The sequence below is a fragment of the Asterias rubens genome, chromosome 9 (assembly GCF_902459465.1).
Source record: "Asterias rubens chromosome 9, eAstRub1.3, whole genome shotgun sequence".
NCBI lineage: Eukaryota > Metazoa > Echinodermata > Asteroidea > Forcipulatida > Asteriidae > Asterias > Asterias rubens.
The window spans coordinates 8,844,597-8,868,510 of record NC_047070.1 but is presented as its reverse complement, the minus strand read 5'-3'; the positions used below and the strand labels follow the sequence as shown (position 1 = coordinate 8,868,510).

Genomic DNA, 23,914 nt, shown 5'->3' with positions numbered 1-23,914 from the left:
TCAGCGCCTTGAGTACCTTGTTTGGTAGATACGTGCATTATATAAGACTTCGATATTATTATTATTATTATTTCAAATGTATCTTCCATTTAACTTGATCTAATCTAGGATCCATTTCCATTGTACCCTGGAGAGATACTGGAAGGTGTTGGAGCGCTACAGTCATCATCACAAGGTAATTCACCATTTCCTTCTTGCTAATCAGAGTGGTCATACAGTAACACTGTCATTTCAAAACAACAGAACAAAGCGTCAAATACATGTATGACTGTTTCAGGCCTAACACTAGCCCACAGCACTCACAGCTCTGCCCCTATGGCGCCAAGTGAGCAAGAACATGTCAGCCTCTCCAATGCCATTCTGCACAACTTTTTACCATGGTTTTGTATTAAATGTATTGTTCGCACTGTTGGAATGGATTGGTCGGGGCAGCGTTAGCTGGTCACGGGTGGCTACAAGGGGTTAGGAGTAGTGTTTTTTTTCCCCCAGCTTGTTGTTGTCTTGATGTCCTATTGTGACCGGTTGGCGTTGTTTTGGCTGGTGCATTGTTTTAGTGTGCAGGTCTTTTGTATTTTGTTGCTTTGTATTTCTAACTTAACTTATTTTGTAACTTAAATAGTTTTTATATTGATTGTGTGTACTTGTAATTTGTCCAGTGGATGTCAAGTTTCTATGTTTTTAACGTGGACAATAAAATAATTATATTCTATTCTATTCTATTCTAACTCATACGTGCACGCATGTCAGACTTTATTTTGTCAGACTTTTGGTGGCGCAACGGGTTGTGGTTAGTCAATACGCAATGGTCTGTTGCCTTGGTGCCCTGTGCAAAGTTCCAATACACGTTTATGTTTTTGTCATAGAAATTTCCCTTACCATAGGGAAAATATTGTGGTCCTTTAAGAGTGAAGTTCAAGGCCTGCTGTAGTGCCTTATTGTTTTGATGGCTTTCTTTTGTTCTCCTAGCTTTAGAACACTTAAGCTTACTTGGGCTACATTTATATAGATTTGTTTACGTCCTGCAAGGTTTTTGAAAAAATATTGCAAAAGTTTTCTCTGGAGACCGAAACATAGGCTTATGAAATTAGAAGGGTGAATATATCTTTTCACACTTTATCTCTCATATCCCGTGGAATACAGTTGTGGGATGGGGAGGCCCCTGGACTTTGTTGTACCCCATGGTTAACCAGCTCACTTTCACACTTTATCCCTACTTCACAGGGTTCCGACCGGTTGCACATTTCAAGAATACCCCAGGGTTTTACCGCTATCCCCTACTCCAGAGCAGGGGTGGCTATTCCCTGAGGTATGCCCATTTTCCAGAGCAGACCGGGGGTAGACCAAGGGTAAAGTGACCATCGTATGAAAAAGCTGGCCATCTTTCCCTGAGAGGGCAATGACACCTGAGTAGTGGGAAAGGGGTTAAAGGTTTAAGGTTAAAGGGAGCATCTTTCATTATATTTCTTGGACAAGCTTTTCTCCTTGTTAGTTGGATTGATGGAGTGATTTTGGTTGTAACTTCTAGAAACTAACAAAAGTAATGGCTTGAATTGTATTTTGGGTTTTAAACTTTTACTTGTTTTTAGGGTACAGCAAGGCTATCCAGCCCCTGCCTGTGGTCAAACCTAATCAAGCCATTCGTCTAAAGGCTGTCCTTGACCATGAAGCCGATGGGATTGAGAGACTAGCCGGTGACCTCTGGCAGCTTGAGGGACCTTTGACCTATCACCCAACTTCATATTCTGTACGTAATCCAGAAGCAATTGGGGCCAAATTCATGGAAATGCTTATTGCAGTAAACCTTGTGCTTATTTACCTCCATGCTTATACACAGCGCCTATGGACCTTATAAGCACACAACTCTGTGGTAAGCAGTGCCGTAAGCCATTTGGAGATCTGGCGGACACAGGACCAGGGCCTAATTTCATAGCGCTGCTTAAGGAACACGTTGCCTTGGATCGGTCGAGTTGGTCCTTGAAAAGCGTTCTGTTACCGTTTGTTATAAAATGCATATGGTTAGAAAGATGTTGTAAAAGTAGAATACAATGATCTACACAAATATGCCTCGAAATTGCATGGTTTTCTTTTTACCTCGTTGATAAACACGGTCGGCCATTTATTTTTGACTCCCATAAATTGCGACCGTGTTAGTTCGCGACGTAAAAGGAAAATCGTGCAATTTTTAGTGATGCTTGTGTCGATTATTATATTCTCCTTTTAAAACATCTTTCTAACCATGCATTTTATAACAAACGGTTTCAAATGCTTTTTATAGACCAACTCGTCCGATCCAAGGCAACATGTTCCTTTAACGGTAAGCAAATTTTCAAGCTTACTGTAGCAGCAAAATTTGCTAAAGTGCAAACGTAATTCACAGGTCAGCAGAAAAATTAGCCGGCCATATTGCGTGTTCACCATGGATGTGCATTGTGACGTAATTTATTTTCGTGCAGTAAGCACCGGAAGGTTAGCATGCCTTTTTGTGTGCTGAAATGGAAACCGCACAGTAAGCACAAAAGCGGCCGCTAAGCAGCGCTATGAAATTTGGCCCTGGTCCCAGTTTCATAAAGCTGTTACCACGTAAGCAAATTTTTGTGCTTATTGTGTAGCAGAAAAGGTACTGCATTGCATTGCTTTCATCAAGAAAGGTCAAGTAACATTTACAGGTAAAAGTTTTAAAAAAATACATGAAGTTTAATATTTCATGTCTCATGAACTTACAGAAGGAAACAAAAAATACTTTGAAAAGTATAAATTCAAAACTTAAATTTAATATAATAAATAAAGAGCTGGAACGTTACAAACGTCTACCAACCAAAATGACACAGAGGCATTGAAAGCATACAGAAAGAAGGGGACAAATACTTGGGTCACAATATATATCTTTTGTGAAGGAATTGCTGAAAATTGTTTATGCAGTAATTTTATTTTATTTTACAGAAAATAGTGGCATGGATTGAGCCTAAAGTGATAGGTCAAGGAGAAGCGCTACAGTTGAGAGCAAGCCAAGAATATACAGACAGAGAGGGAATGTAAGTATGCGTTTTAAAATTTGCCATCATGGATAAAGAATATTCATTTTTGTTTTACCCATACACACTGATGTATGCTAACACTGTTACTCATTTCTTTCCTGAGTTCTGTGAAAAAAAATTACGGGCAATACTTGGGTTGGTTTGTTTTTGTTTGTGATGTTTGAAGCTTTGCATGGTGTGGAAAATAAATAACGATCCTTCAATGTAAAAACAGCCTAACTTAACATAACAGTTAAAATGTACATGTATAAGGCGCAATTTCATCAAGATCATAGCGCACTTAAGAAAGAAATTAACTTGGAAAAAGGTGAGTCTTAAGGACTTTACGAAAAGCAGAAAGAGTAGTAGATTCCCTAATGGCAGTTGGGAGATTGTTCCAAATCATTGGCCCAGCCACACTGAAAGCCTTTTGACTTAGAATTTTGTTTGCTCGGGGAACATTCAAGCAAGTGATGTCAAGTGTGGACCGAAGAAATCGTGGAGGAGTGTAATGTGACAGTAAAGTGGTAATATAATGAGGTGTAGTTTTGTTGAAGCATTTAAAAACGAGAAGAGCAATCTTAAAATGGATTCGTTCTCTATTTGGTAGCCAATGAAGTTCCCTAAGTGATGGGGTAATATGTTCTCTCAAGGGTGTGGAACATATTAAACGAGCTGCACTATTTTGTAATCTTTGGACTCTGTCCAATTTATATGACATTGCACCAAATAAACTTGAAGGTTTGGGTTTCTTATATCAGATCATTTCTGGATAAATTGTGGGATATTTAAAATTTTATTTCAAAGGTTCAAAGGCATTGGATGCGATAACATATGTATAACATGTCCAATCTTGGAAGAAACTATATATAAATACTTAACTTTTGTGGGAGTGTTGGCTCTGAATAGAGCCGGTGTGGTCTCGACAAAATAAAAACAGTTACCCTCTGCCCATGTGTGATCGGTTGGTGTTGCTTTGGCTGGTGCATTTTTTAAGTGTGCGGATCTTTTGTTGCTTTGTATTTCTACTTCTCTTTTTTTGCAATTTATATAGTTTTGATATTGATTTTGTAGACTTGTATTTGGCCAGTGGAATGTCAAGTTTCTATGTTTTTTAACGTGGACAAGAAATAAAATGTAATCTAATCTAATCTAATCATCTTCAAGCCTCTTTTTTACACTTGCATCATGTTTTTATAGCAAAACAGAAGCAATGCTCTTCTCTACAGTCTTCCTAACAACCAGATTTCCTGTCTTTACGCTTCCAAAATACTGCTGCCCGCATTGTGACACTGTTCCATCACCCCCATTCTGAAACAACTACACTGGCTCCCTATCTCTCAACGAATCATCTTCAAGCTGATGCTCATTGTCTACAAAGCACTTAATGGCAAGGCTCCCCACTATATTTCTGAACTTCTTCAAGTTTACACTCCATCAAGAAATCTTTGTTCAAGTTCTATGCTTCTTCTGATTGAACCCAAGTCTCAACACTCATGGGGAGACAGGTCTTTTCCTTCAGCTGCGCTAGCATCTGGAACTATCTACCACTTAATCTTAGATCTTGTCTTTTTACAACAACATTCAAATCTCTTCTCAAAACTTATCTTATGTCACAGGTTTTCAAGGACTAATTCTGTTGTGTCTGTTTTTCTTTGTTTTTGTTTTTTTTGTTTGTTGTTGGTTTTTTTACTGTGCCTTGAACACCCAGCAGGGTGGAAACGTGCTCATTACAAGTCTTATTATTATTACTTTAGTTTTCTCGGTCAATTTCGGAAAACGAGCAGCCAATTTAACCACCAGCCTTTTCTATTTCGCACGAAATCGAATGCTACTAAAAAAGGGTCATTCGATTTCGTTTTAAGACTAGTCAAATCTACTTTTACGTCATTCGATTTAACAAAATAATCATTCAATTTAACAATTCATCGAAGCTGCATTCAAATTCGCAGGAGTGTTTTTGAGGCGTGTGTTTAGTCATTAAATTTCATTTTCAGGCAGTCAATTCTGATATTTGTGCAGTCTTAAAAACGCTTGGTTAGTTTGCTGTTTCCTTATACGAATGTTAAAGGCATGTGATTAATTTCTTGGCACTCTTGAACATAATATGCCAAGATGTCTGGCCAGCCAACAGATGGTTGGTGAATATTTACAAAAACCAACAACTGGAAAAACATTTTAAAAAAACCAAAAAAACAAAAACATTCAAACACATTCAAATGTCATGTCTTGGTCAGTTAACCATGGAAGGTCTCCCGAAAAAATAAAGAAGAAAACAACCCTTATTGGGCCCAAGGTAAAGTCTACTGGAAACATAAAATAAAGAAAATAAGGTTCGCTTTAAAAGTGAAGGTACGAAACGGTTTGCCTTATACAATTTATCTGTTTATTCGTATTTCTTTAGTCGTACTTATTTGAATCCTCGGTGAGCGAAATTGATTGCCTCTTTACGAAATTGAAAATGATTAAATCAGCAAAATCTCTAGTCGAACCAGCTTTGCTGAATTGAATGATGATTGTGTGTCATGAAAAAGAATGAGTGTGCTAGGAACTTAAATGCCTCAAAACGAAATTGAATGACCGAATTCTGATTTTGAAGTAAAAACTGGAGAGGCAAAATAGCTTTAATTCGAATGCATGAAAATTAAATTGGCTGCTCATTTGCCGAATTTGACCGAGAAAACCTAATCAAAACAGTGTTTATATCTCTGTACTTGCCTTTTTCAAAATTTCATTTTTCGGAGTACATGTATAACCCTGGTGTAAATTTCCCCTTTTGGGAGGAGTGTTGGCTCTGAGAATTCACCGGCTGTCCTCAGATCCAACACTGCTTCTTGTGGGGTGGGGTGGGGCGTCGTGGGGCGTCGTGGGGCGTCGTGGCTGAGAATTCTAGGGCGGTTGACTTAAGTTTTGAAGTTTATTGAGTGTGGGTTCACATCCTGGCCTGGTCAATCATGACACTTGTGTCTTTGAGCATTGAACTTTATCATAATTGTTTCTCTCCACCCAGGAGTACAAATGGGTACCGGCGAGAGATGGGGAGTTATTTCAATGGACCAGGGGAAAAAGGGATGTTTTCAGTTATTTAATGCCAAAAAACAGGGTCTGATGAGTCATATTGGCTCGGGGCAGACTTAACTTTTAGTAATCCGATGATGCCTAGCCCAAAACAGACTTACATATTAACTGAATGCGCCTTGAACACCCAGCAGGGTGGATACGTGCGCATTACGAGTCTTATTATTATTGTTATTATTTTATTTCTATTATTAGTCTCCACACGACTATTTTTATTATCGTGCTGTATTATTTCCTTGTAGCACCCGTGTTGCTGGTGAAGAGTGGATGGTGAGGAAAGAAGGAGCATATCTCCCAGGTGTGTTTGAAGAGGTAAGGCTTCTTTTTCTTCTTTCGAGTCCGTCATTTACTCTAGTTCAAATATTTGGCCAGGATTGAGCGCTTCGCACAGCCCTCTCGTTTGCTGCAATCTGATCTTCTGTGTTCCCCAGTCCTGCCTATGACCAGGGGGTAACTGTGCTTTAGTTGGGAGGGGCAGTTCTTGAATATTACACATTATACTAAACAATCCTCATGCGCTTCCTTTTAAATAGACCCTAATGCACATGATGTCATATCAGTAGCGCGCCCTCACCTAGAGGTAAAAAAGTGCCCGTTCATTGGCCAAACCTGTGCGCCGCGCATATTTATTTGTGCTTTTTTATGTTTCGTCATCGTTTTACCTCTAAGATGGAGGCTGGATGATGTCAATGCATAAGGTCTATACAGAATACAATTCTGCTCCTTACATTCGAAACCCTTTATGGATTACCACCTTCCTACATACAAGACCTGTTACAACTTTGCAGTCTGCATCCAGTCCTCAGATCTTCTTTGTCACAGATATCATCTGTTCCCAAAACTCCCCTGGCAAGCTACGTTGACCGGACCTTTTCCAGTTGTGCACCGTGTCTCTTAAAGTCCTTGCCAGACGAGTGAAGGGACACAACTGATCTGTCTTTTAAAAGTCATCTAAACATTAGCCTTGCCCGTTCATTGGCCAATGAAGTGTTTTGACCCGGATTCCAGGTCATTTGTAAATGGTCATTTGAAACGACCCGGTAAAAGAGCGGTAGTTGAGAAAAATTCACACTCAAAATTCATTTGATTTTTACTCAAAACCTGTGATACCTATGAGAACAATTCCAAGTGTAGGGCTATCTGCAACTTCTGAAGCATTAGATCGGTAAGTTTCATGATGCAGATCGTTGCAGATGGTTTTTCATTTGACGACTCAATACGGCACTAAAAATGGACTATTCCTTTTCTTGCTGTGCGTAGGCATCGCATGACGTAATGCTACCGTATTTTGTCATTCGGAAAACTGAACACAGCGGAAAGTTGAAACCGCCACACCGGGTCAAATTTGAAATGACCCGGATTCCGGGTCCAATTTGAAATGACCCGGATTCCGGGTCCAATTTGAAATGACCCGGATTCCGGGTCCAATTTGAAATGACCCGGATTCCGGGTCAAATTTGAAATGACCCGGAATCCGGGTCAAATTTGAAATGACCCGGATTCCGGGTCAAATTTGAAATGACCCGGATTCCGGGTCAAATTTGAAATGACCCGGATTCCGGGTCTAATTTGAAATGACCCGGATTAAGGGTCATTTCAAATGACCCGGATTCCGGGTAAAATTTGAAATGACCCGGATTCCGGGTCAAATTTGAAATGACCCGATGGACGTAGTCGGACATATCAGCATGTTGTTCGAACGGTTTTAGCTTTCCGGCGTGTTTCCGGAGGGTAACGGACGACTCAATACGGCACTAAAAATGGACTACTTTCGCTTGCTGTGCGTAGGCATCGCATGACGTAATGCTACCGTATTTTGTCATTCGGAAAACTGAACACAGCGGAAAGTTGAAACCGCCACACCGGGTCAAATTTGAAATGACCCGGAATCCGGGTCAAATTTGAAATGACCCGGATTCCGGGTCAAATTTGAAATGACCCGGATTCCGGGTCAAATTTGAAATGACCCGGATTCCGGGTCTAATTTGAAATGACCCAGATTCCGGATCAAATTTGAAATGACCCGGATTCCGGTCAAATTTGAAATGACCCGGATTAAGGGTCATTTCAAATGACCCGGATTCCGGGTCAAATTTGAAATGACCCGGATTCCGGGTCAAATTTGAAATGACCCGGATTCCGGGTCAAATTTGAAATGACCCGGATTCCGGGTCAAACTTGAAATGACCCAGATTCCGGGTCAAATTCGAAATGACCCGGATTCCGGGTCAAATTTGAAATGACCCGGATTCCGGGTCAAATTTGAAATGACCCGGATTCCGGGTCAAATTTGAAATGACCCGGATTCCGGGTCAAATTCGAAATGACCCGGATTCCGGGTCAAATTTGAAATGACCCGGATTCCGGGTCAAATTTGAAATGACCCGGATTCCGGGTCAAATTTGAAATGACCCGGACTCCGGGTCAAATTTGAAATGACCCGGATTCCGGGTCAAATTCGAAATGACCCGGATTCCGGGTCAAATTTGAAATGACCCGGTGGACGTAGTCGGACATATCAGCACGTTGTTCGAACGGTTTTAGCTTTCCGGCGTGTTTCCGGAGGGTAACGGACGACTCAATACGGCACTAAAAATGGACTACTTTCGCTTGCTGTGCGTAGGCATCGCATGACGTAATGCTACCGTATTTTGTCATTCGGAAAACTGAACACAGCGGAAAGTTGAAACCGCCACACCGGGTCAAATTTGAAATGACCCGGAATCCGGGTCAAATTTGAAATGACCCGGATTCCGGGTCAAATTTGAAATGACCCGGATTCCGGGTCAAATTTGAAATGACCCGGATTCCGGGTCTAATTTGAAATGACCCGGATTCCGGGTCAAATTTGAAATGACCCGGATTCTGGTCAAATTTGAAATGACCCGGATTAAGGGTCATTTGAAATGACCCGGATTCCGGGTCAAATTTGAAATGACCCGGATTCCGGGTCAAATTTGAAATGACCCGGATTCCGGGTCAAACTTGAAATGACCCAGATTCCGGGTCAAATTCGAAATGACCCGGATTCCGGGTCAAATTTGAAATGACACGGATTCCGGGTCAAATTTGAAATGACCTGGATTCCGGGTCAAATTTGAAATGACCCGGATTCCGGGTCAAATTTGAAATGACCAGGATTCCGGGTCAAATTCGAAATGACCCGGATTCCGGGTCAAATTTGAAATGACCCGGATTCCGGGTCATTTGAAATGACCCGGATTCCGGGTCAAATTTGAAATGACCCGGTGGACGTAGTCGGACATATCAGCACGTTGTTCGAACGGTTTTAGCTTTCCGGCGTGTTTCCGGAGGGTAACGGACGACTCAATACGGCACTAAAAATGGACTACTTTCGTTTGCTGTGCGTAGGCATCGCATGACGTAATGCTACCGTATTTTGTCATTCGAAAAACTGAACACAGCGGAAAGTTGAAACCGCCACACCGGGTCAAATTTGAAATGACCCGGATTCCGGGTCATTTAAAATATATACCATATATTTCTTCTCGCACTCATATCCTCACACACCACATTCCAACAACATTCCACAACAAACATACAAAAAGGTATGGACAAAGCAACCGATTTTAAACGAAGTAAATAGTAAACAAAACACAAAGCAACCGCAACTAAATCACCTTGTATCGCAAGACTCGATTATAGAAACTTGCAGGAATTTTCTGCGCTCTCACTGGTTAAAAACTTTTTGGGCGAGACCACACGAACGCAAAGGTAGGTTTTAACACTATGCCGAGATGGGTCACGCACGCAAAACAAAATACCAAAAATACCAGTGTTACAGTCGTCCGTTACCCTCCGGTAGCTGTCATTTCAAATTTGAATTGTTCTCATAGGTATCACAGGTTTTGAGTAAAAATCAAATGAATTTTGAGTGTGAATTTTCTCAACTACCGCTCTTTTACCGGGTCGTTTTAAATGACCATTACAAATGACCCGGAATCCGGGTCAAAAAATTTTGACCCGGAGTCCGAGTAGTTTCAAATGACCCGGAATCCGAGTCGTTTCAAATGACCCGGATTCCGGGTCATTTGAAATGACCCGGATTCCGGGTCATTACAAACTTGACCCGGAAGGCAGTCAAATTATTCACTCCGAAAAAAGACTGCCGCTGTATAAAAACCCACCCGTATTCACTGTGCGCAGTATCGCACGACACGATGCCCCCGTACACTATCCGCATGCGTCGGCCGTCAGGCCGACAGCCTTGTAGGGTCTGTGTTGAAGCCACTGACCTCATTACTATAATAAGCGAAGAGTTCCCACGGTCAGCTCATTACCATAATGCCCGCGAAAGATGAGACATGTCTACATCACACACCACCACCACGGACGCTCAGCGAGCATGATAGGCGTGCGTGATTGGACGTCAAAATGAATAATTCATTTCCCTCACATCCTGTGTTGTCTGATAGGTCTGACGAAAGATATACATATTCATGGGCTGCATACTAGCATATCCGAGAGCCCCCCAATTTTTTCCACTAGTGGACATTTTTCAATACAACACATTACACCCGAAAGTTACAGACCCGACAAGGCTGTCGGCCTGACGGCCTCCGCATGCGGTTAGTGGTACGAGTGCGGATGACTTGTGTGCACAGTAGTCGTACGATGTGACAGTGTGTATACGGGTGGGCCATGCGGTGTGATCGCACGCACCACGCACAGGGTATACGGGTGGGTTTACAGCGGCGTCTTTTCGGAGCGAATAATGCGACTGCCTTGAGCAAGGCTATCTAAACATCTATCTTGTCAATCTTACGTTGGAACCACAGTAGATTTGCTACCAACCAGCACCTTTGAATGATGGTCCTTCAGATACTATGGGCCATATGAATTTTCTTTTATTATTATAACTATTAAAACAGTCAAAAATTCATTCAACTTATTTAGAAGTATAAGTGTACTTCACAAGTTGTCAAGTGGTCTCTTTCGAACATGCTCACTGTCACACTGTTCTGGCACCCTTTTACTAGTGGACCATTTTTGAGATATCGGCAAAAATCCGGCGCAGTTATGTCCACAGCGAAAGATAAACCCCAATAGGAATTACACAGTCTGAAAATTTGTACCCGGTCACGCTTCTGAAATTCAAACTTTGGGGCATAAAAACTGATATAATTTTACATAAACACATTACTTCGAAATGAAATGTTTCTCAAAATGCTTTATACTGTCGAAAACTGCTGTGTAGGCTTCGAACCCAAAATTTGGTATTGCCAATAATTTTAAGAGTGATTACCAAACGGATATTATTTTATATCTTTTATTATTTATTTGTTTGCTGTTCAGGTTTCTTTGTTCCTTTTAATGCCTTGTATTTACACTTGTTATTATTGTATTGTTGAGGTTTTAATAGTAATAATAGTAATAATAATAATAGTAATAATAATTTAATAGTAATAATAATAATAAACTCCCTTTTAACAATTCAGGTGGTTGAGGTTGTCTCGGCCTACATATTGAAACAAGAAGTGGCGTTACACCTTCTAGCCGAGCACAGCTGCAGAGATGCTCTGGGCCGTCTCAGACAGGCTGGCGAGGAGTGGCTGGTCACAGTGGACGACACTGAAATGTACATCCCAGAAATAGGAGAGGTAATACGCACAGGAACTTCAACATTCAAACTTGTTGTACAAAAGGGGTACCGTTGATTGTGTCTGTACACACAAAGTTTTCTGAGCGCCATAGCAGCCAGGGGCTTTATACTCCCAAAGGAGCTTAGAAAGATTACATGGGTCGATTTCACAAAGAGTTAGGACCAACCTCGTCCCCATGATTTACCCTGGGATGGAAACTCCTTACTTGGACCCTGATTGGACAACGACTTTACAATATTAGTATATGTTCCATATTCATAGGTACAGCCGTTGCCGGCAACCAACAATGTACAAACAAGCTATTAAATCTGGTACCGTACTACGAGATTATGACAAAGATGTGAGTTTCAAAAAGTAGCCAGACTATTCTAAATTTGCTTACGTATCCAAAAATTGTGGATATGCAAGGGATCCAATACCAGGGTGAGAGAGCGGTCAACCTTGTAACCGCTCGACACACCCTGGGGACGAGGTTGAGTTAGGACTAGTCCTAACTTAGGACTAGTTCCTAACTTAGGACTAGTCCTAGGAGATCATAAAAACTTAAGACTAGTCCTACATGTAAGCTAGGATGAGTAACTCTTCCTTACTCGAGATAAGACTAGTCCTAACTCTTTGTGAAATCGACCCAGGAACGTTATTGTTTAAATTACCAGCAGTCGATTTCACCAAACTCTTTATAACTTAGGATTAGTCTTAGGTATTAGGACGGGTTCACTTCCCTATCAAAATTAGTAGGACGCATTGAAACCATCCTAAGTTAGGACGGGCTACTTGTCCTAACTCGAGATAGGATTAATCCTAGCGTTTTGTAAAATCAGCTGAAGGGCATTGATGTAAAACGCATTGATGGCATACGGTAAGATTTGCTATATAACAAGTAGTTGTTATTATAAATATGAAGACGCCGTAGACTTAGTCAGCTATCTGTTATTGTCCTCAGGCTGTCACTTGTATGTTTATATGTTTTGAGGAAAAACTATGTTTATCTACTTGCTGGGTAGATTGTGTTCTTTTAAGAACTTGTCTTGCTATATATTTTATACCGCAGAGTAAATTTTTCAGGGTTTTAAAGACTGTACTACTGCGGGGGAAAATTTTGGGAATTTGGTAGGCTTCTCAGTTTTTTCCGAGTAGGCTTATTATCTGTCCTGCTTATTAACTTCTACCTAGGTGGAAGTTACGTTTACTTATACCTGTATTATCAACTATATCGCTTTACCATTTTCATCCATGCACTTATCTGAAACACTCTCTGTTGTAGAAAGCAGTTCGTCCAGGTAGTACTGGAGAAATTCTCTATGAAATAGCTCGATGAAACTGGGCCCAAGCTGTTACTATATCGCTTTACCAATTTTCAACCATGTACTCTGGTGTTTCTGATCAGCAGAGTGTGGGTTCGAATCCCCAGCCGTGACACTTGTGTCCTTAAGCAAGACACTTAACCATTGCTTCGTCCTTCGGATGGGACGTAAAGCCGTTGGTCTCATGTGTTGTGTAAACGCATGTAAAAGAACCCTGTACACTTATCGAAAAGAGAAGGGGTTAGCCCCGTTGTTCCTGACTGTGGCTGCTGTATGCACCATAGCACCTTGTAAACCCTTAAATAAGGTGCTAATAATAGGGTCTCAGAATTCATTACTGCAATAACCTTTTTGAAAGTTTGTATATACTCAGCGCCTTGAGTACCTTGTTTGGTAGATATGTGCGCTATATAAGACTTATATGAGTATTACTAATGTGAAACACTCTCTATTGTAGAAAGCAGTTCAGCCCATCACCAAGGTAGTCCTTGAGAAGAGTCAATACTGTGTGGTGTGCAACCCGGTAGATGCAGATGGCCACGCCCAGTTAGGATGTGAGGAGCTCCGTAAGGGTCATACAAGCTTCTTCCTTCATCCAGGTATGTCTATCTACTTGAAAATTTACTTCACGTTCTTTGATATAACCAACCCCAATCTTAATTCTGGCTCGCAAAGTCTGCTCACTTCTTTTCCATCCACCACCATAAAGCATATAGGCAAAGGGCCTTTCAGGTTGCATCTCCTGAACTCTGGAATTCACTCCTCAATAGTATTAAAGAAAGCTCCTCTCTAGAACAGTTCAAGTCTTTTTGAAGACATATCTTTTTGTGAAATAACTTTTGTTTTTTCATTGTATGCAAATAGTAGTTCTTTCTGTAATTTTTGTATTCAACAGTCCTGGTTTTCCACTCTCGACTTTCCAAAAGCGATTTGAGACTTCACTTTTGCATAATGTAAAAACTGTTATTTATTTTTTAATTTGTTTGCTTAGCATAAACCTTTCATACCATACATCTGAAGGTAAAGTCAAGTCTTTCCAAGCCAATATGACTCATCAGGCTGGTTTTGTATCCAGTTTCCTTGGCATTGAACGACTAAGAATATTTCTATTCCCCCGTGACAGGAGTCCAGTCCATTGCAGGTTACTCCCCAACTGTCGCCGTTACCCATTTGTACCCATTTGTACTCCCGGGTGAAGAGAGTCAATTATGATAAAGTGCCTTGCTCATAACACTGACCAGTGTCGCGACTGACCAGGCAAGGATTCAAACCCAGGTTCTGTAATTAGAGCTTGAGTCCACCGCCCTAGCTAGACCACTCGGCCACATGAAACCTCACCCAGCTTAAAAGCCAATCCATTATTCCCCATGATACGTTTGAAGTATTAAATAGCCGAGTTATCTTCAATAAATTATTAGTGATTTTATAAGGATATTTGTCCACTATATTGCTGTTTAAAGGGATGCTGCAGTGAATTAAAATAAGACAGTTAATTTTGCTGTCATTTATTTCTGATATATGTATTGAACATCAATAAAATGTGTTTTGTTTTTTCCCCGACATATCTCACTTGCGTAATTAGCGAATAAGTCATGCCCCCCCCTTTTGTGGATTGTTACCGCCCCCTACCATCGACGTCACATCGGGAATTCAAACATATCGTCGGCAAAAAGAGTCTGGTTCCTAACTACACGCGCCTAGGTACCAGGCCACACAATGCACATGTCTCTATATGCACACAGCCAGGGGACCCGATGGCTCGGGTTCCCGACATGACGTCACATGAAGGCTCCCTTTTAGGGGCGGGGTGGGTTCCCCTAATCTCTTGAAAACCACTTTTAAAATACTTGCGCATTAAATAAAAAAAATAAAAAAATATTTCAGGTTTAAAAAGTCATGTTTAATCGTTTAAAATTTTTTTTAAAACCCACTGCAGCCACCCTTTAATAGATATAAATTTGCATTGGAGATAAAGAATATTTATTTTGTTTTACCTATATATACCGATGTGTGTTACCACTGTATACTCAGTATTTTCTTCTGAGCTCCGTCAAAAAAATCACAGGCATAATTGTACATGTACATGTATTACTCGGTTGGGATTCAAACCCACAGCCTTTGCAGTTATAGAGAAGTGTCTTATTGCTGTTCTGACCTTTTTGTTTATGTCCTAGGTGAATTCATTAAGAATGGTATACAGGAGCAGTTTGTTATGTCTGAAGATCAAGCTATTGTTCTACAAGCTACTAATGAGTTTGAAGATGATACTATGCCAGGTAAGTCCCAATTTCACCAAACGCTTCCTAACTTAGGATTAATCTTAGGACTTAGGACGAGTTAAGTTCCATATCGGAAGACGTTAGGTCGCATTTAACCCATCCTAGATTAGGATGAGTTACTCGTCCTAACTCGAGATAGAATTAATCCAAGTGCTCAGTGAAATCAACTGCCTCTTACAGCAGGGAATGTGCTTATGTCAAGCGTGTTTCACGGGTTAGTAGGGTATTTTTTTTTACTTGTGCGCGCGCGTACTCCATGTCACTAGGCTTTCTTCGCTTACACAGCTAGTGTAGTAAGCAGAGAATGGTGATTGTAAGCGCAGAGTTTGGCGATAAGCAGAGCCATGAAATTGGGCCCAGATTGTCTGATTGTTGAAAATACTTAAAAACACTCACTTACTACACGTTGTGATGTGATTATTTAGGCAGAGTTGCGCGGTAAGCAGTTCCATGAAATTTGGCTCCCGTTGAAATTCAAAATCCAAGAAAAGGTTTTGTGGTAATCCAGAAGTGGCATATTAAAGATCAACCTCAAACAAAATTTATTTGCTGTATTTTGGGGTTGGTGTTTGTTAGAAAAAAAGGTTTTTATTTTTTAATTTTTAGTTAAGTATTAGAGCTATTATTAATATAATACCGGATGAACTGTATTTTGTTTGTCTGATTCAGGGAAGGCTAAGAAGAGGATTCCTGGTAATCGCTGGATGATTAAGGGTCCAATTTGCTACATTCCACCTGTTCAAGTTCAGGTTGTGGACCAGGGTAATCAAACCCTAGTGAGGTCAGTATGAACATCATCCAAGAATGTCCTTCCTTCTCTATAAGTTCGCCAGCTGTGCGTGGCAGAGTGCTCAATAATAATATAATAATATAACATTGAAGTCTTATATAGCGCACGTATCTTCCAAACAAGGTACTCAAAGCGCTGAGTATGTACAAACTTTCAGAAAGATAGGTTATTGTAGTGATGAATTCTGAGACCCAATTATTTAGCACCTTATAATTGTTCACAAGGTGCTGCGGCGCATTCGGCAGCCACAGCCAGGAACACCGGGTCGAACCCCTTCTCTCTTTGATAAGTGCACTGGGTTCTTTTACATGCGTTACACAACACATGGGACCAATGGCTTTATGTCCCATCCGAAAGGACGAAGCAATGGTTCAGTGTATTACTTAAAGGCAGTGGACACTATTGGTAATTACTCCAAAAAAAATTTAGCATAAAAACTTACTTGGTAACGAGTAAAGGGGAGAGGTTGATAGTATAAAACATTGTGAGAAACGGCTCCCTCTGAAGTGACGTAGTTTTTCGAGAATGAAGTAATTTTTCATAAACTTGATTTTGAGACCTCAGAATTAGAATTTGAATGATGTTTTTTCTTTCATTATTATCTCACAACTTCGATGACCGATTGAGCTTAAACTATCACAGGTTTGTTATTTGATGCATATGTTGAGATACACCAAGTGAGAAGACTGGTCTTTGACAATTGCCAATAGTGTCCACTGACTTAAAGGACGCAAGTGTCACCGAACTCACGCTCTGTTGTTTCTGATCAGCTGAGTGTGTGGGTTCAAATGTTGCAGCGTATTGCACAAACATCAGCACACTGAGCCTGGAGGTTTAGCTGGAGGTTTCAGAAAGGCCCCTGGTGTATTAAGAAAGCCCATAGTTTTGCAACGAAGGCTTGGATATGATAAAAAATATTTCTCTGTTTTTACTTTTTTTACAGGCAAGCTATACCCCTTGATGATTTGGAAGGAATCTACGTACGCAACTTGAAAACAGGCAAGGTAATATCATTTGCCACTTAAATTTAATGATCAATAAGTTTTTTAAATAATTTTCTTGTCGTTGCAAATCCTCTGCTTGGCACTGTGAAACAACTTGCCATTGAATCTGCACCACAGCCAAAATTCTGTTGAATTGTTTTTCAAACTGCTGTTTCCGAGACTGCTTGAATGGTTCTTTTGCATTTAAAGCCATTGGACACTTTCTGAACAGAACCAATATTAAAAGTTCACAGATTTACAAAAAACTTACAGGGTTTACAGAAGGTAATGGTGAAAGACTTCCCTTGAAATATTATTTCATGAAATGCTTTAGTTTTGAGAAAACATTAAAACAATGATCAATTCTCGATATCGAGAATAACGGATTTATTTTAAACACATGTCATGACACAGCGTTTTCCTGTTATTTTCTCCCGAATCCGATGACCGATTGAGCCTAAATTTTCACAGGTTTGTTATTTTAAGTGTGGGCCTTTGGCCAATACTGTTTACCGATGTTGTGCGATTGCTTTAACTACCAAAATAAAGCAGACTTCTTTAGTGGTGATATAGAACTGTCAAAAATCATGCAAACACTTGGATGAATTATTACTTCTACGATGCATTCCTCTCTTGAAGAAAAGAGACATGCATGGCACATCGAGCTCTGTGTACAAACCACGTATAGAGATCTACCGTTTTGTTATAACGCTAAACTTAAATAGGTCAAACTCAGGTCCAGTTTCCTAAAGCTGTTAAGCAGAAAATAAGGAGTGGGGCACAATGTTAACTGTTTCTGATTCTGCTAAAGCAATACTTTCCTGTGCTAGGTTTGTGCAGTGATGGGGCGAAATTTGTTTCAAAAAGCACACACCAAAATTACCATAGTCAGTGTTGTTGTTCGCACCAGAAAATGATGTACAGTGTGCTGCATATGTTTTGACTCTCTAGGTTCGTGCAGTTATGGAGTTAAATTTGTTTTTAAAAAGCATAAAACTAATTATTCTCATTATTATTATTATTCGCACCTGAAAAATTATGTATGCTTTAATATATTTTGACTTTCTAGGTTCGTGCAGTGATGGGGCAAAAATGGTTTGAAAATCACACACTACAAATTATTGTATTCATTATTATTGTTCGCACCAGACAACATCATATATGCTGAATGTATTTTGACTGTCTAGGTTCGAGCAGTGATGGGTCCTGACTCTTATCTTCTGACTGCGGATGAACAACTCTGGGAAAAAGATCTGCCTCCTTTAGTCGTGAAAATTCTGCAGTGAGTTGTCACTTTTACATTTCATCATACATAATGCTAGAATCGATTCTTTTAAATTTACTGATTTCAACAGGTCTTCTTTGACAATTCACCATCCAGAATTTTGATGAGCCTCAGACTTTTGACAAGCCTCCCTCCCTGGTTTTGTTAGAGGAACAAAACAATGTTGTGCTTCAATAAATCAGCTTGCAGGTCCAGATATTACTTCTATTTTTTGTATTTGTTTGGGGGGTACCAGTCAGAAGCCATACAACCATTAAATGCCAAGAAGCCAGAGTTGCACCCTGGTCTCGTGGAAGGTGGCAGCCAGGAGATCACCTTCAAGTGGAAGTGTCGTGGCCGAGCGGTTAAGAGCACCGAATTCAAACTCTGGTGTTTCTGATCAGCAGAGTGTGGGTTCGAATCCCCAGCTGTGACACTACTTGTGTCCTTAAGCAAGACACTTTACCATTGCTTCGTCCTTCGGATGGGACGTAAAGCCGTTGATCCCATGTGTTGTGTAATGCATGTAAAAGAACCCAGTGCACTTATCGAAAAGAGAAGGGGTTCGCCCTGGTGTTCCTGGTTGTGGCTGCTTAATGCGCCGTAGCTCCTTGTAAACCCTTACAAGGTGCTAAATAATTGGGTCTCAGAATCCATCACTGCAATAACCTATCTTTCTGAAAGTTTGTATATATATTCAGCGCCTTGAGTACCTTGTTTGGTAGATACGTGCGCTATATAAGACTTTTTTTATGGGGATGCAACTTCACTCAACAAAACGGCCTCCACACTACCATCATTGAATTTATTTTCATCAGTTTAGCGGTTAGCACTTTTGATACATTGGATGTCGGATATACGATCCTCCTTTGAAAACAATTTTTTACCCCCTCATTTGCCCCCCACCCCACTTCTTTTAAGGGTCAGCTTTCAACTGGTTTTAGGAATTGTTCGAGTATGCCTGTATGGCTGAAAAAATCTAAATCAAAGATGGACTTTTGCCAATTCTGGCATATGTATAGACGATGTGACCTCTGACGTCACACGAAAACCATAACATGATTCGCGCGCATATCGCCGGGCAAAACCTTTGTGTTTTGGCAGCCAGCTAGAAAGTGTATGCAATCTTACTATGACTACGCAACTCAGTGCCCGGCGAAACATGATGTATGTAGTGTTTTGTCAACAGAGGGCGGTTCGAATGTAAACATAGGTCACATAGTCTATACAAGAATAGCAAAATTACGAATTGCATTATAATGATTTCATTATTATTACCTGTAGGAATGGAGGAGGATATGGAGAGGGAGATATAAGAAAGCTTGCTTACTTTGAATCATCCATTGATGCTGACTATGCCCTAGACAAGGTAAGAAACCCGAGTAGGCTATGACAAAACACTTTAAACTTAGGCTATGACAAAACACTTTGCACATTAGTGCATGCACACTTACATTTTGGGAGGCAAAATGAGGGAATATCGGGCTGTTTTGTACACGGCTAATGGCTGCGCGACACAGACATGAAAAGGGTCCATTTAAACAAGTTTTATGACCTGGCTGCTTCCAATCTTCTGTCCCAACTCCACTGGCTTCCTATACATGATCGTATTGTTTTCAAGCTGCTTCTTTATGTCTATAAATGCTCCCAGGGTCTTGCTCCAAATCATCTTTCCGCTCTATTGTCTTCTTATACACCTGGCAGAGAAGGTCTGCGCTCCTCCTCTCATAAATCCCTTCTCTGTGAGCAAAGGCCTTCTCGATCTACCGGCTCCAAGTCTTTTTCTCTGGCTGGGCCGAAGGAATGGAACAAGTTATACCTAAACTGATCAGGGACTCATCTTCTACTGCCATTTTCAAAAAACACCTCAAAACCTACTTTTTCAGTCAGCCTCGTAATTAATCCTTTGCTGTTTTGTTTATATTTCTTTCTTTGCTTTGTTCTTGTTTTATTCATTGTTCAGCGCTTTGATCTGTGCTAAAGGCGCTATATAAATACCTATATTATTATTATTATTATTATTATTATTATTATTATTATTATTACTAACCTTTTCACCTGGTAGTAAACTCCTCTTGAAAATTTCGTGCAGTGTTTTGATTTGAAATATTATAAAGCACAAAGGGAAAGTGTAGAAAACTTTTGTTGTCAATAACACAAGCTTTCAAATGTGTCTTTTTGTCTTTGTTTTTACTAGAAAAGAGATAAAACCAGAGTGGTCAGGTACCGTTGCCCTGGAAACACAGCAGTGCAGGTGAGATAATTTCCTTTTTAACCCAAAGAATATCTATTTTTATGTAATTTTTATTTTTCTTAAAATTTTATGTAATTACTGTAAAGTATCAGCTTCCTCACTTTATTTCTCTCAACAGGTTTCATCAGATGTTTTTTTTTGATGAAAAAGTAATGATGTGTAAGTAATGATAAGTCGTATAGACTATAATAGAAGATCATTTGGAGTTTTGGCTATGAAAAGAGCCAGTGTGGTCTTGTCTCCTGACGATGAGCAGAGTGTAATGCATAGAGTTATATATAAGAACTAGAGGGCGCACTGGTGATGCTTCTTGCACAAACGCGACGGGACCCCAACTAGACACGCACGCCATTATGAACGCACGTTGAATACGCGGTACACGTTGGAGTTTGTGTTTATTGAACGCTGACGCGATGCTGTTTTGTCAACTTACAAAATCGCCGCACAAACACACGCTACAAGCAATGCCTGTTTGTTCAACTTAGAAAATGGCCACCTGCGCGCATGCCGGGGCGCGTATATAGGCCAGTGCGCCCTCTTTTTCTTATATATAACTCTATGGTGTAATGATGGTAACGCACCGGCCCTTTTCAGAGGCAACACTACCACAAAAGAGATGTACATGTACACTTGGTTGTACCCGCAAATTTACCATTTTTAGTAACTTCTTATTGTTCATACCATGAGAAGCTTGAAACACCACTAACATCTATCATGTTTTTGTTTTCTTCAAGGTGTACAAGTATCAGGAGAAAACTGCCCGTGTTGTCTTTGGTCCTGACATGGTGATTCTTGGTCCTCAAGAAGACTTCAACGTTCTCAGTCTAAGTGGTATGCTTTCTCTTGTATTGTTCCTTTATTGACTATGGATTACAGGGCTCGACATGATACAAAATTTGCCTGGCAAAAGGTTGTGTTTATTTATAATATGCAAAATTGAGGATCTGAGAATCTGCACCTGAATTTAAATTATGAAATTCGGCAAAGCATCCTATGGAAAAGTTAATTTCACCAACTTTATAAAAAAGAAAATGGAGAATTTTCAATATTTTTAGGCAAAATGATTTTTAGACTAATCTTTTTATTTTTGTTCCTACTTAGCCGGGAAGCCGAAGGTGGAGAAGGCCATGCAGACGATCTGCCTGATGCTTGGCCCGGATTATATTACAGATATATTAGAGGTAGGTTAAATACAAAGGATTCCTTTGGTTTTTGTTACTGTTAAATTTTTTAAAATCCTATATAAATGTAGATGTACACAATAAAACTAACAAACTTCTCCGATTCAAATTTTGGGGCATAAAAACTGTTATCTTTTTATATAAACACATTATTTTGAAGTGAATGTTTCTCAAAATGCTTTATACTATTGAAAACTGCTATTGGCTTATAACCAAAGGATTGTCATTAATTATAAGAGTGATTACCAAATGCATACATTCCCTTTAAAGGCAGTGGACACTATTGGTAATTGTCAAAGACAAGTCTTCGCAGTTGGTGTATCTCAACATATGCATAAAATAACAAAGCTGTGAAAATTTGAGCTCAATCGGTCGTCGAAGTTGCGAGATATTAATGAAAGAAAAAAACACCCTTGTCATACACGAAGTTGTGTGCTTTCTGATGCTTGATTTCGAGACCTCAAATTCTAAACTTGAGGTCTCGAAATCAAATTCAGAGAAAATTACTTCTTTCTCGAAAACTACGTCACTTCAGAGGGAGCCGTTTCTCACAATGTTTGATACTATCAACCTCTCCCCATTACTCGTAATCAAGAAAGGTTTTATGATGATAATTATATTGAGTAATTACTAATAGTGTCCACTGCCTTTAACCATGTACATGTAGTATAGTTGTCAGATACATGTAGATGATGGACTTGTCCCTTTGATGATACAAGCATGGAATTAAGCACACAGTCAGAAGCCCTTTTCACAGTACCCTACTTCCCAGGGTTGCCTTGGGGGTATAGACGATGTGACATCTGACGTCACTCGAAAACCAAAACATGATTCGTGAGCATACCGCCGGGCAAAACCTTTGTGTTTAGGCAGCCAGCTAGAAAGTGTATGCAATCTTACCATGACTACGCATCTTTTTGCCCGACGAAACATGGCGTTCACAGTGTTTTTTCAACAGAGGGCGGTCTATAATGGCCGGCCTTTTCACCATATGATTACTTGCCCCGGGAAAGGGGCATATCCCACCAGGTAGCTACCCCTACTCTGGAGTAGGGGTAATCACAACCTCGCTACCATGGGCAGCGCACCGTATCAAGCTAGCTGTGCGTACGTCTCTAACCCCTGGGTGGGAAACTCCGATCAGTGTCTTTGATTGGCTATCATAAACGCGCAAAATATGAAACGCTGTGCGTCTTCAAAAAGCTCTATACGCCGAAACGCGTGTGTATAAAGATGCACGTATTCACTTTTTTGTGTCAGGCAACACTGAACGCCAAGGCAAGTTTATGACTTTTATTACACACATCGCATCCAGCGTGTGCGCGACTAACGCCCAACACAGAATGGATCAACCACAGGACTAATTGTAATATCATTTATATTTGGATATTTTTTGAGTTACACTTCCCGGGGTTATGATCGAGCAAGGCATGCTGGGAAAAAATGGCGTGGCGAGATCGATCACCCCTGGGAACGAGGTTGGGGTAATCAGTAAAACCCTGGGGTATTCTTGAAATGTGCATCCAGAACCAAGTGGAATATGAACACAGTGTGAAAATGCGGTAACAGTGGGGTAATTGCCACCCTGGGCCTCCCAGCGACTGTATTCTTCTGGGAAAAGATATACAGTGTGAAATAGGCTAAAGAGTGTCATTTTAATATCTTAAAAAAAAAGGATATTTGGCTATAGGGCCATCCTTGATTTATGCTGAGGAAACACTTCTCGTTCCACTAGTGACGTCATAGTAAACAACATGAGCAGCCATGCTTGTATTTTGTGGGCGTTCCCTTAGAGTATTATTTTAAATTGAATAAATTGAAAAAGAAGAAACTAGGGGTCCCAACAGGTCTGATTTGTTATTTATTCATGAGAAAGTTTCATGAGGCAATGGTCAAACATACGTTTGTACACTATACATTCTTCAAATTCACTTTTTTTCTGTCGTGCCTTTCAGGTTGAAACTTCTGATCATGCCAGGCTGAGAGTGAGAATTGCTTTCAACAATTTCTTTGAGGTAACTTTATGGCTTTTCCTTTAACCTCATGACTATATGGTCAGAAGTGCGATTTGTCTGATTTGCATATTTTTGGAGTTCCAGTTAAATGCAGTTTATTGATGAAGAGTGATCTTCAAAGTAACTAT

At 40.2% G+C, this 23,914-nt stretch overlaps 1 protein-coding gene across 2 annotated transcripts in view; it reads left to right on the top strand.

Moving 5' to 3' along the window:
- The window catches only part of LOC117295133 (major vault protein-like), a 42,061-nt gene that overhangs the window by 8,199 nt on the left and 9,948 nt on the right, over positions 1 to 23,914 (top strand). The window contains exons 4-18 of one of the 2 annotated variants that reach the window (XM_033777698.1): positions 109 to 175; positions 1,587 to 1,744; positions 2,941 to 3,032; positions 6,335 to 6,404; positions 11,552 to 11,713; positions 13,478 to 13,619; positions 15,195 to 15,296; positions 15,969 to 16,080; positions 17,033 to 17,093; positions 18,260 to 18,354; positions 19,621 to 19,705; positions 20,534 to 20,590; positions 21,325 to 21,421; positions 21,692 to 21,771; positions 23,727 to 23,786. In XM_033777698.1, coding sequence (XP_033633589.1) covers positions 109 to 175; positions 1,587 to 1,744; positions 2,941 to 3,032; positions 6,335 to 6,404; positions 11,552 to 11,713; positions 13,478 to 13,619; positions 15,195 to 15,296; positions 15,969 to 16,080; positions 17,033 to 17,093; positions 18,260 to 18,354; positions 19,621 to 19,705; positions 20,534 to 20,590; positions 21,325 to 21,421; positions 21,692 to 21,771; positions 23,727 to 23,786 — 1,440 coding nt within the window. The remainder of the gene's footprint in view (positions 1 to 108; positions 176 to 1,586; positions 1,745 to 2,940; positions 3,033 to 6,334; positions 6,405 to 11,551; positions 11,714 to 13,477; positions 13,620 to 15,194; positions 15,297 to 15,968; positions 16,081 to 17,032; positions 17,094 to 18,259; positions 18,355 to 19,620; positions 19,706 to 20,533; positions 20,591 to 21,324; positions 21,422 to 21,691; positions 21,772 to 23,726; positions 23,787 to 23,914) is intronic. The other variant, XM_033777699.1, reaches the window with a different exon arrangement.